The 14853-nt window shown below is 38.7% G+C and overlaps 1 protein-coding gene across 8 annotated transcripts in view; it reads left to right on the top strand.

Annotated features, from left to right (window-relative positions):
• Nucleotides 1-14853, top strand: part of LOC117403880 (microtubule-associated serine/threonine-protein kinase 3-like) — a 161063-nt gene that overhangs the window by 140171 nt on the left and 6039 nt on the right. For all 8 annotated transcript variants that reach the window (XM_059008096.1, XM_059008034.1, XM_059007965.1 and 5 more), the window contains 12 exons: nucleotides 708-840; nucleotides 1943-2108; nucleotides 8191-8292; nucleotides 8500-8622; nucleotides 8880-8992; nucleotides 9310-9437; nucleotides 9706-9917; nucleotides 10682-10882; nucleotides 11570-11796; nucleotides 13100-13222; nucleotides 13560-13696; nucleotides 14475-14659. In XM_059008096.1, the coding sequence (XP_058864079.1) occupies nucleotides 708-840; nucleotides 1943-2108; nucleotides 8191-8292; nucleotides 8500-8622; nucleotides 8880-8992; nucleotides 9310-9437; nucleotides 9706-9917; nucleotides 10682-10882; nucleotides 11570-11796; nucleotides 13100-13222; nucleotides 13560-13696; nucleotides 14475-14659 (1850 nt within the window). The remainder of the gene's footprint in view (nucleotides 1-707; nucleotides 841-1942; nucleotides 2109-8190; nucleotides 8293-8499; nucleotides 8623-8879; nucleotides 8993-9309; nucleotides 9438-9705; nucleotides 9918-10681; nucleotides 10883-11569; nucleotides 11797-13099; nucleotides 13223-13559; nucleotides 13697-14474; nucleotides 14660-14853) is intronic.

Genomic DNA, 14853 nt, shown 5'->3' with positions numbered 1-14853 from the left:
TGAAATTTGCAGTCAATTGATCGGCAGTTGCTCGCCTGTTTTATCTTGCACTTAGACACCGTTGCTCATGAAACATCAGCAAGTTGAGCTGTCTTGGTCACTGAAGCTCCTGCCAAACGCGCCCCAACAATCACCCCTCTTTCAAAGTCACTGAGGTCTCCTCTTGCAGACATACTAGCCATAATTATAGGCAACCAGGCCTGTCCAGCATTTTTATACATGATCCTAAGCATGCTGGGATGTTATTTGCTTAATTAACGCATGAGCAAAACCTGTGTGGAAGCCCTTGCTTTCAATATACTTGGTGTCCCTCATTTACCCAGGTGTTTCCATTTTTTTGTCCACTACCTGTCTATTGTAGCTTCTTCAAAAAGTTATTGTTTTGCATGTGATGAATTCCACTATCAAAGTGGTTTAGTTCATCTTATCCGGATTCTGAAGACAGCACTGTGGTTGGCGGTCCATTGTTAACTGCTAATGTGAAGATAGAAAGAAGTAGATTTAAGGTACAGACAGAAAGAAATAATTTAAAGTGAATTATCCCAACTATAATGAAAACAAAAGAAAGAAAACATGTCCCAAGCAGATGGAACTATATTGATTTTGTAATTGTAATTATCTTCAGGTAGATATGATTCATTTGTCTGGATTACTTGCAGGAAATGGGTTTCAGTGCTTTAAGATTAGTTCCTTTTTTTTTCTTTTAGTTTGCTTGTCACAGCAATGGGCCACATCAAACTCACTGACTTTGGACTGTCAAAGGTGGGGCTAATGAACATGACAACAAACCTTTACGAGGGACACATCGAAAAAGATGCCAGAGAATTCTTAGATAAGCAGGTTTGTGAATGTATCCATTCTCCCGATACCTGTTAGCATTGTGAAATTGTAAAACATATACGCATTGTGGCCATACTGTATACAGTACAGTATACCAGGTACTCTTTAGAGTGATTTGATCAGATAGATTTTGTGTCCCATGATCAATAAAACTGAGAATTCTTGATCCCAAATTTTAGTTTATAGCGTGTTGATAGTAAAACACAGGCTTGCAAAGTTACCGAAATGTGTGATGAGAGACTGTTTGTTTGTGTATGCTAAATACTGTAGAATAATTTAAGTCTGGAGGAATGGGAATATTTTTTTTTCTTTTTTCAAAATGATATGTGCAGTCTCAGCAGGATGCAGTGTATAAATAAGTTTACTAAATTCTAGATATGCCCCATTTCTCTTTAAGCATGCTTCATTTGCACAATGCAACAATCTGTTCCCAGTTTAACCTGTTTTCATCGATTTTTATTTTGAAAAAATACTGTGCAAGGAACATAAAGGAATCCCTTAATCGGAAGTTTAAGAATTAAATTGCGCCTGCTTATCAGAAGCCTGAGCAAGAAGTGTGACCTTTTTTGTAACATTCAAGTTAGGCCTATAATTCTTAATTATGTATGCATTCCCACTTGATTATTTATTAAAAATATTCCATGAAGATAATTCCATTGAGCGATGGAATCACGTACGCGACCAGCCTGGGGGCAGCAAAGTCTGGGATGCAGCAATATTTACACACTGGTTTAATTAATCTAACATAATTATACTAATTAAATACAAACCATGCACAAATAAAATGCAGGCTTGCAGCAATATTAGAAAATGTACATATCAATTTGACCAATTCTGCATAGTCGTTTTTAAATGGGTCTCCTACAATCATTAACTTGTTTTCATACAATGTAAATTAGTAACAGTAAACTTGATTTATTTATTCAGACATGTGAACTGTAATCCCTTAGTTTTTTAGATGTGTTTTGGCTTTTTAATTTCAAAATAATCCAATTTTATTTTTTAATATGTGACATTTGCATAAAGTTAGCGTTTAATGTCATGAAATTGCCATGCTATACTGTGTGGTGGTTGTTTTGAATGCATTGCCTTTGTGCTTCAGGTGTGCGGAACCCCAGAATACATTGCTCCAGAGGTCATCTTGAGGCAGGGCTATGGCAAACCTGTGGACTGGTGGGCTATGGGAATTATTCTCTATGAATTTCTGGTTGGCTGTGTGCCTTTCTTTGGAGACACTCCTGAAGAACTGTTTGGACAAGTCATAAGTGGCAAGTATATACTGTACACCTGTCTCACTTGTTCTGCATCTTAACATGTATGTGTTATAGGAGCAGGAAAACAAACCTATACACAAATATACTCAGTGCTCAGCTTTATTGTGAGGCCTGATAAATCTCTGTACAGTAATGTGTATATTTTTAAATGATTTTGGTTGATCTTTGTTTGTTACTGTTGTTGTGTAATAATAGCCAGTGCACTTGCTATTTTTATTTCAATTTTTTCCTTCTAGAAATCATATTTGAAACGGCCAATATGTAGAACAAAATTTTAAATATATGTCTATAGTGGAGAAATAACTATAAACAGGGGTTCATATAACTTTTCTATCATTACGTTCTCACGTGAGTACCAGCAGAAATGATTTGGTACGCACTAGGGGTGATTGAGAGTACTTGAGTACTCCTAAGTAATTATAATTACTCGAGCACTCATTTATTACGAGTAATCAAAAAAATGTAAATACTATCTCTTCATGGATGTGAGTTCAATATATTGTAGCGACCCGGTCAGTTCAGGTTGGCTCTTTTGTTTCATCTGGTCCTGTGCATTCACGGTATCTGTATTGTTCCGGGGTGTGACCATACCACTAGTTTCGGGTGTGTGTGTGCGTGCGTGCGTGCGTGCGTGCGTGTGAGCCGCTGTTGGGTGCAAACCATGTCATCTAGAGGCCCTTACTCTGCAAAGCTGCAGGCTGCAGCAGCTCAACCTCGATTCTGTGCTGCACTGAATGACACACGCAAGAGCTAATACATGTTACTTTCGTTTTAAATTAAACTACTTTAGTTTTTACAGTTTTGTATATACATACAGTGGCATGAAAGTATTTGCCCCCTGTCTGATTTTCTGCATTTTTTCACATTTTTCACATTGTATTTGGTCAGATTTTTTTGTGGGTTGTAGTAGTATATTAAGGGAGTCTGAGAGAAAAAATGACACCAAAGTTCGGTGCTTCTTTCATTTGTTTGGTGTGCAAGGTAATCAAACATGCAATCTTCAGGTGTGAAAAAGTTATTGCCCCCCCCCCCCCCTAGTTAACTCAACCCAATTAAAGGGATAATTAGGGTCAGCTGTTTGAGTACTTTGGTTAACAACCAGGCCTGATTTGGGCCAGCCCTGCCCAATATAAATCTGACTAACTTTGGCCCTTACCATCAGAGTGAAGTTGTCAGCACACAGGTTCTAGAGGCACATTATGCCACGAACAAAAGAAATTCCTGAAGACCTCCGGAAAAAAAGTTGTTGATGCCTATCAGTCTGGAAAGGGTTACAAAGCCATTTCTTGGGCTCTGGGGCTCCAGCGAACCACAGTCAGAGCCACATTGTCCAAATGGAGAAAGTTTGGAACAGTAGTGAATCTTCCCAGGAGTGGCTGTCCTGCCAAAATCTCTCCAAGAGCAAGGCGTAACATCGTCCAGGAAGTCACAAAGAACCCTAGAACAACATCCAGGGATCTGTAGGCCTCTCTCGCCTCGGTTAAGGTCAGTGTTCATGACTCCACCATCAGAAAGACACTGGGCAAAAATGGGATTCATGACAGAGTAGCAAGGCGGAAACCATTGCTCACTAAGAAGAACATGATTGCTCGTCTCAAGTTTGCCAAAAAGCACCTGGATGATCCTCAAGAGTTCTGGAACAATGTTCTATGGACAGATGAGTCTAAAGTGGAACTTTTTGGCTGACATGGGCCCTGGTATGTCTGGCGAAAACCAAACACTGCATTCCACAGTAAGAACCTCATACCAACGGTCAAGCATGGTGGTGGTAGTGTCATGGTTTGGGGATGCTTTGCTGCATCAGGACCTGGACACCTTGCCATCATTGAAGGAACCATTAATTCTGCTCTGTATCAGAGAATTCTACAGGAGAATATCAGGCCATCCGTCCGTGAGCTGAAGCTGGCTGAAGAGAAGCTGGATCATGCAGCAAGACAATGATCCGAAACCCTCAAGCAAGTCTACATCAGAATGGTTGAAGAACAAGAAATTTAAAGTTTTGGAATGGCCTAGTCAAAGTCCAGACCTAAACCCCATTGAGATTTTGTGGCAGGACCTGAAATGAGCAGTTCATGCTCGAAAACCCACAAATGTCACTGAGTGGAAGCAGTTCTGCATGGAGGAATGGGCCAAAATTCCTCCATGGCGCTGCGAGAGACTAATCAATAACTACAGGAAGCGTTTGGTTGCCGTTATTGGTGCTAAAGGTGGCGTAACCAGTTATTGAGTCTAAGGGGGTGATTTACTTTTTCACACAGGGGCATTGGGTGTTGCATAACTTTCTTTAATAAATAAATGAAATATGTATCAATTTTTTGTGTTGTTTGTTCACTCAGGGTCCCTTTTATCTAATATTAGGTTTTGGTTGAAGATCTGATAACATTCAGTGTCAAAAAAATGCAGAAAATCAGACGGGGCAAATACTTTTTCACGGCACTGTATACCTGTTTACACACAAGTTTCTTTTATTATATTGTTTTCATTTTTTGAAGTAGTGCTTTATATGTGGTAAGTTAGAAAATAAACCCTTTTACGTTTAGTTGTTCATTTAAATACGGCTTTTCGGCTGTGCAGATGTTTGATATGATGTGATTGAATAAAACTTTTGAGTTGTATCTGATAGTTTGTCTTTCATTTTAATATTGATGTTGTTTAAAATGTACCATCATAATGACTGCTGGCGGCGGTTTTAGAGATGAGTATAACCGCGGCAGTTCTAGTGTTAATGTGGTAATTTTTGTGGCACATATGTAGAGTAATATTGTGTGGCATTAGGTTCGAGTACTAAACATTTTTTATCCTTGAGTACTCGCACTAAATTACTCGAAATTCCCACCTCCAAAATTAGGGGTCATCATCTAAGTCGCTGTCTAGCTCCGCCTCCTCCTCCGACAGTTCAAACAATTGGGATGTCAGGGATCAGGGGTGCAGATTTGGAGCTAGATTGCAGCGCCTGGGTACCTCCATATAGTGCGAGTGACATTAAATTCTGGCGCTAGTAGACATGTTTAATTTATTGTTATTATTTTTTTTTTTTTTATGTTCGTTGGCAACCATAGATGGTGATAGTTTGTCATTGGGTCTGGACTACTCAAATGACCCACCCACACTCATCCGCATACACAGGAGAGAAAATTCATGTCGTGTGTCGTGTGAGGGGGGCTTGATTTAGGGTGGTATTTAATAATTTAGCACCAGTAGGATCTCTGTAAAACAGTTTAGCACCAATTTTCAAAACAATTTATACCCTTGTCAAGGATGCTGGGTTCAGGATCAAAGGTTTCAGTGGTCATCTTACACATATGAATATGCATCAGGGCAGAAAGGTGTGAGGCTGAGGCAGGATTGATATTTGTTTTTGAAAACCCACGCTCACAAGCAGCACTGCTTAATGGCAGTGTCAGAGACAACAACAATAGTTTTATAAATGTTTAAGTAGGAGTCCGGATTGCGCGATGGTTATTACAATGTTTAACACATCCTCACGTATTCTCTGTTTATTAATAGCCTCCACCAAATTCCAGCCCTGGAGATTCAAAAGCAAAAAACAAAACACTGCTTCACTTTTTTAGTGTTGTTGAACACATTAGCTTGACAGCACGACAGTATTTTTTAGAAGGATATAACAAGGGGAAAAAAATATTTTAAGTAAAATGCTTAGTAAATGATGTTGTGTGTTTTTTTTTTTTTTTTTTTAAACTGATGTTTTAAATGTAATGGCTCTCAAACATCGACACCTCTTATACGTGCTCAGTTTGGGAAGCGAAGCCACTCTGTGTAACTACATCCCTCTTCTCTGAATGGACAGCTAAATCGAGATCCCTACTATCATTGGTTGCTTCAAGTGTCCATTAAAAGAAAATGACTGATGTTATGAACTGGAGTGATTCCACCTATTGCTGTCTTTTTTTTTTTTTTTTTTAATAAAACCATGAAGCAGCCAATGATAGCACTAGCAGGGATTGACTTTTTTTAGTGAATTTGGAACCCTCCAGCCTTAAGTAAAATATGGGGACTGGTATTTAATTATGGTCAGTGACAATAAGCTCAGTTACACGGAGATCGTTGACTCGATAGAAAATCGGGAGGTTAAACAGGTATGGGTCACAGCCAGGTAAAATGCTTGACCTTGCAATCGTGAGCACCCTCGCTGCCTATATGAAAAAAGGCTTTTCTGTTAAATGTGTTGACGGTAAGCATTTACTTAAAAACAATATAAAAGTCTGCATTTTTCTTTACTGTTGCACATGCGTACCTGCGTACCAGTTATGTGAACCCCTGACTATAAACTATCAATTGCGGTCATTTTAACCAGAAAAATGCATATGGTTTCAAGTGGATTTGGAGGGACGGGATGCATTATTTAAGTGTTTCTGGATACAACACCTGCCTTTCACATTTAAAATTCAATAACCTTTCAAATATAAACCCCTAAGCCAACCTGTGTGGCTGCAAAGGCCTTGCAGCACAGACACATGATCATTATACAGAATCCCCAGCTCTCCAGCCTGCTGTTTTCAGAATCCACTCACAGAATTGGAAATCCCTGGCTTTCCATAACACAGCTCCAAAAGTTCAGGAACGTAACAAAGTCCCAATTATTTCTGCTGTAATGGTGTGTTTTACTAACAGTTCAGACTTGTAGCGGTCCTGGTAGTATTTTATAAAGCGGCATGGGTATTTTCAATATTGCCTGACAGCAAAGTGGGTACCCCTCATCCATCACCCGTCCTCAACACGACTGTTGTGGAGAGACTCATTATGCAATGTAATTTGTTAGATAAAAAGAGAGAGCAGATAAGTTCAGCCTCCCCAGTATACAGCACTGGCAATTTATGGATGTATATTCTTTTTTTGTGGTGTTGTTATATGCCAAGCTTTGAAAGGGCAGGGGAATTGACTGTTAATTAAGGGAAGCAGTGAGCACTTGGATATTCTGCCACTGCCTTAGGGTATGAATGCATATTCATGTTTCACTTCCAAATCTGATTAAAATTTTGCACTACAAGCTGTTGGCTAGACAATCATGAAAATAACTCAATTTTCTAATTGCTTTGCCTCACACATCCTTGGGCCGTTCTTTATAAGAATATGCAAATGTGCTTCCATTTGTTATAATAAATCTAAACTGTTGTATGCATTTTGTGACTTCTATTGTTCTGTTTATTAAATTCTGAATGATAGTTGTTAAATTGTAATGTTGGCTTCTGGATTGGGATAACAAAGGAAAATTAAAAGGTTCAGATAAAACATTGTCCAGAGAAAATGGGAAGTGACCTAATGTGCAATTTAATAGCCGGGAAAAAAAAAAACAATCTGGTAATAGGTACTTTGTAATAAAAAACAAGAAATGAAAACCAGTGATTTCAAGAAATGTAATATTTCTTCAGTCCATTATGTAATGTGACACCATAACCGAGCACATGTCTGTACCATTGGTAATTAAATGTCTGGATACCAAGGCTCAGTTGGTAGAAAGGAAAATTATAATTGCAGTCCATGTTTTGAGAGTAACCTTCATTTCAGCCTAAAAATGTAAGCATAGTTGGCTACAGAATATAGAGCAGACAGGGGCTCTGGTGGCAGACCTAGTAAAAGCACCAGAGCTCAGTAAATCACGTAAGCCTGTTTTGAAGTCAGTTTGTGTTGAATCTCCGATCTTGGCTGGGGACCCATAGTGAGCACTTTATTGTCCTTTCAGCTCCCGTGGGTTAGGGTGGAAAATCAGCTTGTATTAGTCCACCTCATCGCCTACTGGCCATTTACCTGACGAGACTAGCCATGCTGGGCTTCACTGCCAGGGTTCGGTAACTTGAAGTGGCAGCCACCTTGTTTTTAATAGGCAACAGGTAGTTTAACCCTTTAAGGACCAGCGTTTTGTGAACCCAATTCAGTATTGTTCGTTCTTCATGGCCTATTGACAAAATGCAACAAAACCAAAAAAGTGTTAATATAGCAGCCTGGAGATCCCAAATTATAACCACCGTGGTCCATTTTTTAAGAAATGTTGTTCCTGAGGCACTTTGTTGATTTTATCCCTTTTAAATTGCTCCTGTTCCCCTGTCTCCTCAATCAGATGAGATCAATTGGCCCGAGGGTGACGATGCACCACCGCCCGATTCCCAAGAACTTATCACACTGCTGCTCAGGCAGAACCCATTGGAAAGGATGGGCACAGGTAGGGTGTGGCGCTTCATTCATTACTTTATTGGGAAATCAAGTAGATACTATACTGTTCATGCAAGCAGTGCCTTCTCTGCAAGTACCATATTTACATTTACAATCTATCAAGTGTCACCTTACACAGATGGAGACATTGTTTTTCTTCTTGACTTTAAAAGTGTGGTACGATTTACTTATTTGAATTTCTTGCTTTTGCCTTGAGGGGGTGCCTATGAAGTAAAGCAACATCCGTTTTTCCACAATCTGGACTGGAACAGTCTGCTGCGGCAGAAGGCAGAGTTTATCCCACAGCTGGAGTCGGAAGATGATACAAGCTACTTTGACAGTATGTGCTGCCTGCATTGGGAGGGTACAGGGACTTGAGCACAGCAGTACTAATAAACCACATTGGGTTATTTTCCAGTAATAGATGCTTCCTTTAAAGTCCCATTGTATGGGTGTTTGAGGGTTCACATTTAGATGTGATGTCATTGTTAATCTGAAGGAACACAAAAGACTTGGCTGTTCCATTTGTGAGCAGATAAGAGATGTGTAATCTCTCGAAATAATGAGCTGATTTATTCTTCTTGATGTCTCGCACAGCTCGGTCTGAGAGGTATCACCATTTGGAAACCGAGGAGGAGGAAGAGACTAATGATGAAGATTTTAATGTGGAAATCAGGCAGTTTTCATCCTGTTCACACAGGTTCTCAAAAGTAAGTCCAGTCTTGACAGTTTCTTTACTTCTGTTTCTTTTTTATTGTATTTTTACACTGTGGACTATTCAATGATGCTACTACTTTAACCTTAGTTAAAGGTTTTGAAATTTTACATGACTGCAGACTTTTGCTGCAGGATTCTAGTTCATATTGTACCGTAAATATGGAAGTACTCTAACCTGTATGAAAATATGCTGCATTCTCCCGCTGAATTATTTATTTATTTATTTATTTATTTATAAGTTATGTAATGTCTGTAACATGACGTTATCCAAAAACTGTAACCCAACTGTCTTTTGTGCTGTCAATGGCAGGTCTACAGCAGTATGGACCAGATATCTCGTAACCAAGGAGAGGACAAGGGAGATGGGGGAGACAAAACAAAGAGTGGGAGCCCTGTGACTGTGGACTGCCTCAGCTGGACTCCGGAGTATAGTGAAATGTAAGCTGGAATAGGTTTGGCTGTGTTTCCTGAGAGATGGATGGAAGGCTAAGGGTTCAAACCTTCCCCAGATGTCTTACTAACAATAGACCCCAAAAAGGATGAACATGTGATGTAAAGCCAGTTGGATGTCACAGTCCTTGAAGCCCCCTGTCAGTCATGACCATGTTTATTAAGTGATAGATAATACTGGGGGGTTAATTTTAAATAAATGCACATTTACAAAATAAACTGAAATATTACTTTTATTTTGTGCCCGTTTTCCCAGGCCCTCGCTGTCCCACTCCTCAGACACAGAGAGCAGCAGTCTGGGACGCCGGTCTGGAATGCTCCCTAAGTTCGCCATTTCTGCTGAGATGGAGGAAGGAGAGGAGCCCCCAGGAGAGCCTGAGAAAGTGGCCTTCACCATCGGGGAGCCGCCACAGGACGAGCCTGAGGTCACGACTCCAGGCAGCACACTTAGTGGCTCCAACCTTTCAGGTACAACCCTCAGGGGCAGCAAAGCTCACAGCCATCCAGGAGTGTACAGCTTCTACAACGGAGACAGCGGACAGCTGCATCAAGAGCATTTAAATATTGCACATCTCTAACTCCACACTACTGGACATAAAGAAGACATCGCCTTTGGCTTGTGGTCTATCTAGCTATTGAACAACCGGATTTGCATTTTATCTTAAGTTATTTTTTTGCTTATTGTGATAATAATAATAATAATAATAATAATAAAATATTAACCTTGCCATTTATCACCAGGGCTTTAATGATTAAATGATGTTCATGTGGTTGCTTCATTTAGTTATTATAATCAACAACAGAATAACATGCTTTATTTTATTCATAAATGCAGACTTTGGGAAAAAATAGGGCCCACTAATTTAATCTTCAATTTTTTTTTTTTTTTTTTTTTTAAAAAGAATAAAAAATAATTTAAAATCTTATTTCCGAAATGCATTTAAACTAAAAATGTTCAGCATTAACATAGAACATATTAAAATCCCAGTAATACGCATATATTAGTAAATGCCACAATTATCACAATATTTAGCTTTATAGTTTTAGAATTTAGGTATCGTTCCAACTTTTAAATTATTATAAATGTAAAAAAATGTATTAAAGGGATCAATCTCTTGTAAATGGAAATAATCACCAAAAGAGAGAAGCAGTAGCTGTCCAGAAATCATTAACATATTTTCAATCTGTGCTGCTATTAGTTTCTTTGAATGTATTTTTTTCCATCTTTACAGTGGCCAGCTTCTCTGAGCATCTCGATCAGATGCATACCAGGAGTGAAGGTGTGGAGAGCCCAGATAACACCTCTGTGGTATCAGAGGACCTCGGCACACACCTGGCCCATCAGCGATTAGAAAGCACAGAGAAACAGAAAAGCCCCCTCAAGGTTACAAAGTCTGTGTCTGCCAGCACTCTCTCCCTCATGATCCCAGGAGGTAAAGAGAAATATATGTGCTGTGAAATTGCTCGATATGAGCTCTTTACATGGGGAGTTCTTTATTAAAATATATGCTAGACCTTGTGAAGAATCACCTGCACCACCACAAATTCTAATCGCATTTTCTAGTTTTTCTGCTGTAAACCTCTGAGAGATGCAGAAAAAAAGCCTCAATTTGACATTCATGATGGATGAAGAGTTCACTGATGTTTGTTGCAAACAGGAAGCAGGAAAATGTCACTTAGAATACTGGTTTTCTGTAGAGACTGGCTATGATTTAACCTTTTTATAGCCATAACGTGAAGTTAAATTATTATGATCTCTACATTTCACTGAGAATATCAACAATATTGTTTATATTATTCCGTTGCCAGTTTAACGGGGAATGGTATAATACACATAATCACAAATTATTTAAAAGGGAATATGTTTAAAAAAATATATTAATAATAATAATTTTAAAAAGCCTGCCTGTGTCTTTTGAAACAGGGTTCTTGCATTTAATTGTAAGATGACTGGCTGTAACAAATCAACACATTCCTAGACTATATGTCTAAACTGGTGACTTCAGACATAAATTGTTCTTAGCTGACTTGTGCAAAAAATGTATGTCCATCTTTTTTGCCACTAGTATTTGTTATGAAGTGTTTTACAAACACATTTGTCTGGTTTTGTTTTCCTCCAGATGTGTTGGGTGCGTCTCCGCTGAGTAGCCCGATGTCTCCACACTCCCTGTCTTCAGATCCCTCCTCCCGAGACTCCTCTCCCAGCCGCGACTCCTCCATCTCAGCCGTCAGCCCCAAACAGCCAGTCGTCATCCATAGCGCAGGAAAAAAGTTTGGCTTCACACTGCGTGCCATCAGAGTGTACGCTTGCGATGGTGACGTGTACACGGTTTACCACATGGTCTGGGTAAGTAAGCTTTACGTTAGACATAGATACAGTAATGACTGCAAATCTGTTTCGGAGTGTTCCTAAATATCTTAGTATTGGCATTTGACTCTAGCTTTATCAAAGATAATTAGGGGTGCACCGATTTAAAGATCATCTTGGTGGCTGATGATTATCTGCCCATATTTGCCAATACCAATAATAATAGATAGTGCAGGTAAGCTAAGGTATTTTTTACTTGTTGCATTTACTTCAGAAAATGAATAAAAAGAATAACGTAATATTATTGTGTGTGTGCTAGAGAGCAATTTATGCATTTGTTTTACAACTGTCACACAAAAATAACATTTTGCATTTGTACTAGTAAAAGCATTTCTGTAGAAAAAAATATATAATGTGACATTTAACTTTTACAGCAATTTGCTATCAAACATTGATATTATAACTTCTACCTATACTGTACAGTGGGAAAAAAAATTAGCCTATGCAATGTGAACTACAACAACTTCTGTTAAATTCTTATTTTAAGCATACACTGCTTAAAAATGCAGCACCACTTAAATTCTTCACTTATCCAAAAAAAAAAAAAAGATGTCAAATATATAATTTCCGGTTACCAAATTCAGTTAAACTTGAATTTGTTACTTAACAAAATGTTGCCGAATACACCCGCAACCAATGCAGATTAAGCAAGAGCAACAAAAATTACAAACGGGCATTTTTGAAGTACATTTAATAATAATAATAATAATAATAATAATAATAATAATAATAATAATAAATGTTTAGGATTCAACCAAAAAAAAAAAGTTTTTAAAAAAAGCATTACAAAAATATTCTATTCACAGTTCATTGTTGGATTTAATGTTGCATCAAGTCTGTTCTGCTGCACACAACTCAGCTATACTATTGTTGTCTTCAGATATTTAAAAAAAAAAAAAATTCCTAACACTACTCTTTTGAGACATATTTACTGCAGGTTGAATGCACGTTATACAACACTGCAAGAAAGATTATTGCCTCAGTGTTCTTGTGTCATTAGTAAGTGTGCCAAATTAAACATTAAATTCTGTGCTGGAAGAAATTCAAGCATGAATATCGGTGTACATTATCGGCTAAAGTAACAAAAATTGCCGATTTTAGCCGATAGGTGTTTTTTTTTGCCTAAAGTTTAATAGTACAAGATATGGAGCTGGTAACAAAATGTTTAAACAAAAAAAAAAATCTAAATTAAAATACTACTGACTTGTCCATGGAGACAAGACATTAGACATCCAGCCCAGGTCTATCTATATTTATTGTTTGTTAATTGGTTCCATTTCAGAATGTCGAGGAAGGTGGACCGGCTCACCAGGCTGGGCTGAGGGCTGGTGACCTCATCACACACGTCAACGGGGAGCCAGTGCACGGGCTCGTTCATACTGAAGTGGTGGAGCTGCTGTTAAAGGTGGGCTCGGCTTTGAATGTTTTAAGGTCACCGATCACCTGAAATGAGCAGCATTCGGTTGTAAATCCAAGCTGTAGTCATTTCATACGTTTCAGTGGTTAGCTGGCTTGTCTGTTCTGTGGAGCATCATGTATTTTTGTGGCAGCAATATTATCGTCCATTTTGTCCTACCCCTGCCCCTTAAGCAACCAAATCAGTTTGATTAGGAACTCTTTTTTTATCTCTGCTGTAACTGGCTGTCATACTTTACACATGATACTTTGGGCAGTAGGATTATGTTTGTAGTGTGGAATGAAAAATTGTGAATTTGAATGAATTCTATATCACTTTGTTGCAGAGCGGAAACAAAGTAGCCATCACAACAACTCCATTTGAGAACACGTCGATTAAAACCGGGCCTGCCAGGAGAAACAGCTACAGAAGCAAGATGGTGAGACGCAGCAAGAAACCTAAAAAGAAGGAGACCCAAGAAAGGTCAGTGTGTGTGTGTGTGGGGGTGTGTGGGGGTGTGTGTGGGGGTGTGTGTGTGTGGGGGTGTGTGGGGGTGTGTGGGGGTGTGTGTGGGTGTGTGTGTGTGTGTGGGGGGGTGTGTGTGTGGGGGTGTGTGTGGGTGTGGGTGTGTGGGTGTGTGTGTGTGGGGGTGTGTGTGTGTGTGGGGGTGTGTGTGTGTGTGTGTGTGTGTGGGAGGGGTCCTATCTGGTCTTTATTCATTCAAATTATCCAGATGAGTGAAGTGAAACGAATGGAATTAGCAATAATCATTTTTTATTTTAAGGAACTTGGCTACCCTGATAAATATTTTCATTTATACAGAGGTACATACTGTATATGTAATTGGTACAATATAAGCAATAAATGTGGTTGTCAGCCAAACCTTGTGGAGATACATGCAGTTGCTATAACAATCCTGTACTATTTTAAAATATTCATTGTCCTATTTAGAATTTACATATTGTTTAAGTGCTTATATTTGTCTGACCACTGGGTGTCACTGTTGTTCCATGTAAGAAAAAAATGTAATTTGTAGCAACTGCCACTGTTTGCTGTATACTGTTTATATATAAAAAAAAAAAAGCGGCTAACTATACAAATATTTATTATAAATAAATAATTTTCTAATTTAAATCTGTGAAATTAGGGCGAGACGATCTAAAAAGTTAACGGCAGTAACTGAAAGTAGTGCAGGACATTTGCCTAGACCTCAGTAATTGTGGGAGTAAATGTATGTATTGCCATTTGTTGTCTACTGCAGGAGGCGATCGCTTTTCCGGCGATTTGCAATGCAGCCCTCTCCTTTGCTGCACACCAGCAGGAGTTTCACCTCTCTGAATCGGTCCCTTTCTTCAGGAGAGAGTCTGCCTGGCTCCCCTACACACAGCCTATCCCCCAGATCCCCCACTGCCGGCTTTCGGTCCACACCAGACTTCAATCAATCAGGTGAGACAAACTCACATTTTATTAGAAATACTCCAGAAAAAGCTTAATTTTCATAATACTGTAAAATGTCAAAAGGCATTTCTTTCTACTCCTAGCAGTGTCAGAGTTGTTCGTTTTTTTTTTTTTTGTTTTTTTTTAACAGTTCAGTACTGTTACTTTTAAAAAATAAGTGTGTTTTAAAGTTATTTATTTTG

The sequence above is a fragment of the Acipenser ruthenus genome, chromosome 1, assembly GCF_902713425.1.
Source record: "Acipenser ruthenus chromosome 1, fAciRut3.2 maternal haplotype, whole genome shotgun sequence".
NCBI lineage: Eukaryota > Metazoa > Chordata > Actinopteri > Acipenseriformes > Acipenseridae > Acipenser > Acipenser ruthenus.
The sequence above is the reverse complement of the archived record's forward strand: the minus strand, read 5'-3'. Positions and strand labels throughout refer to the sequence as shown.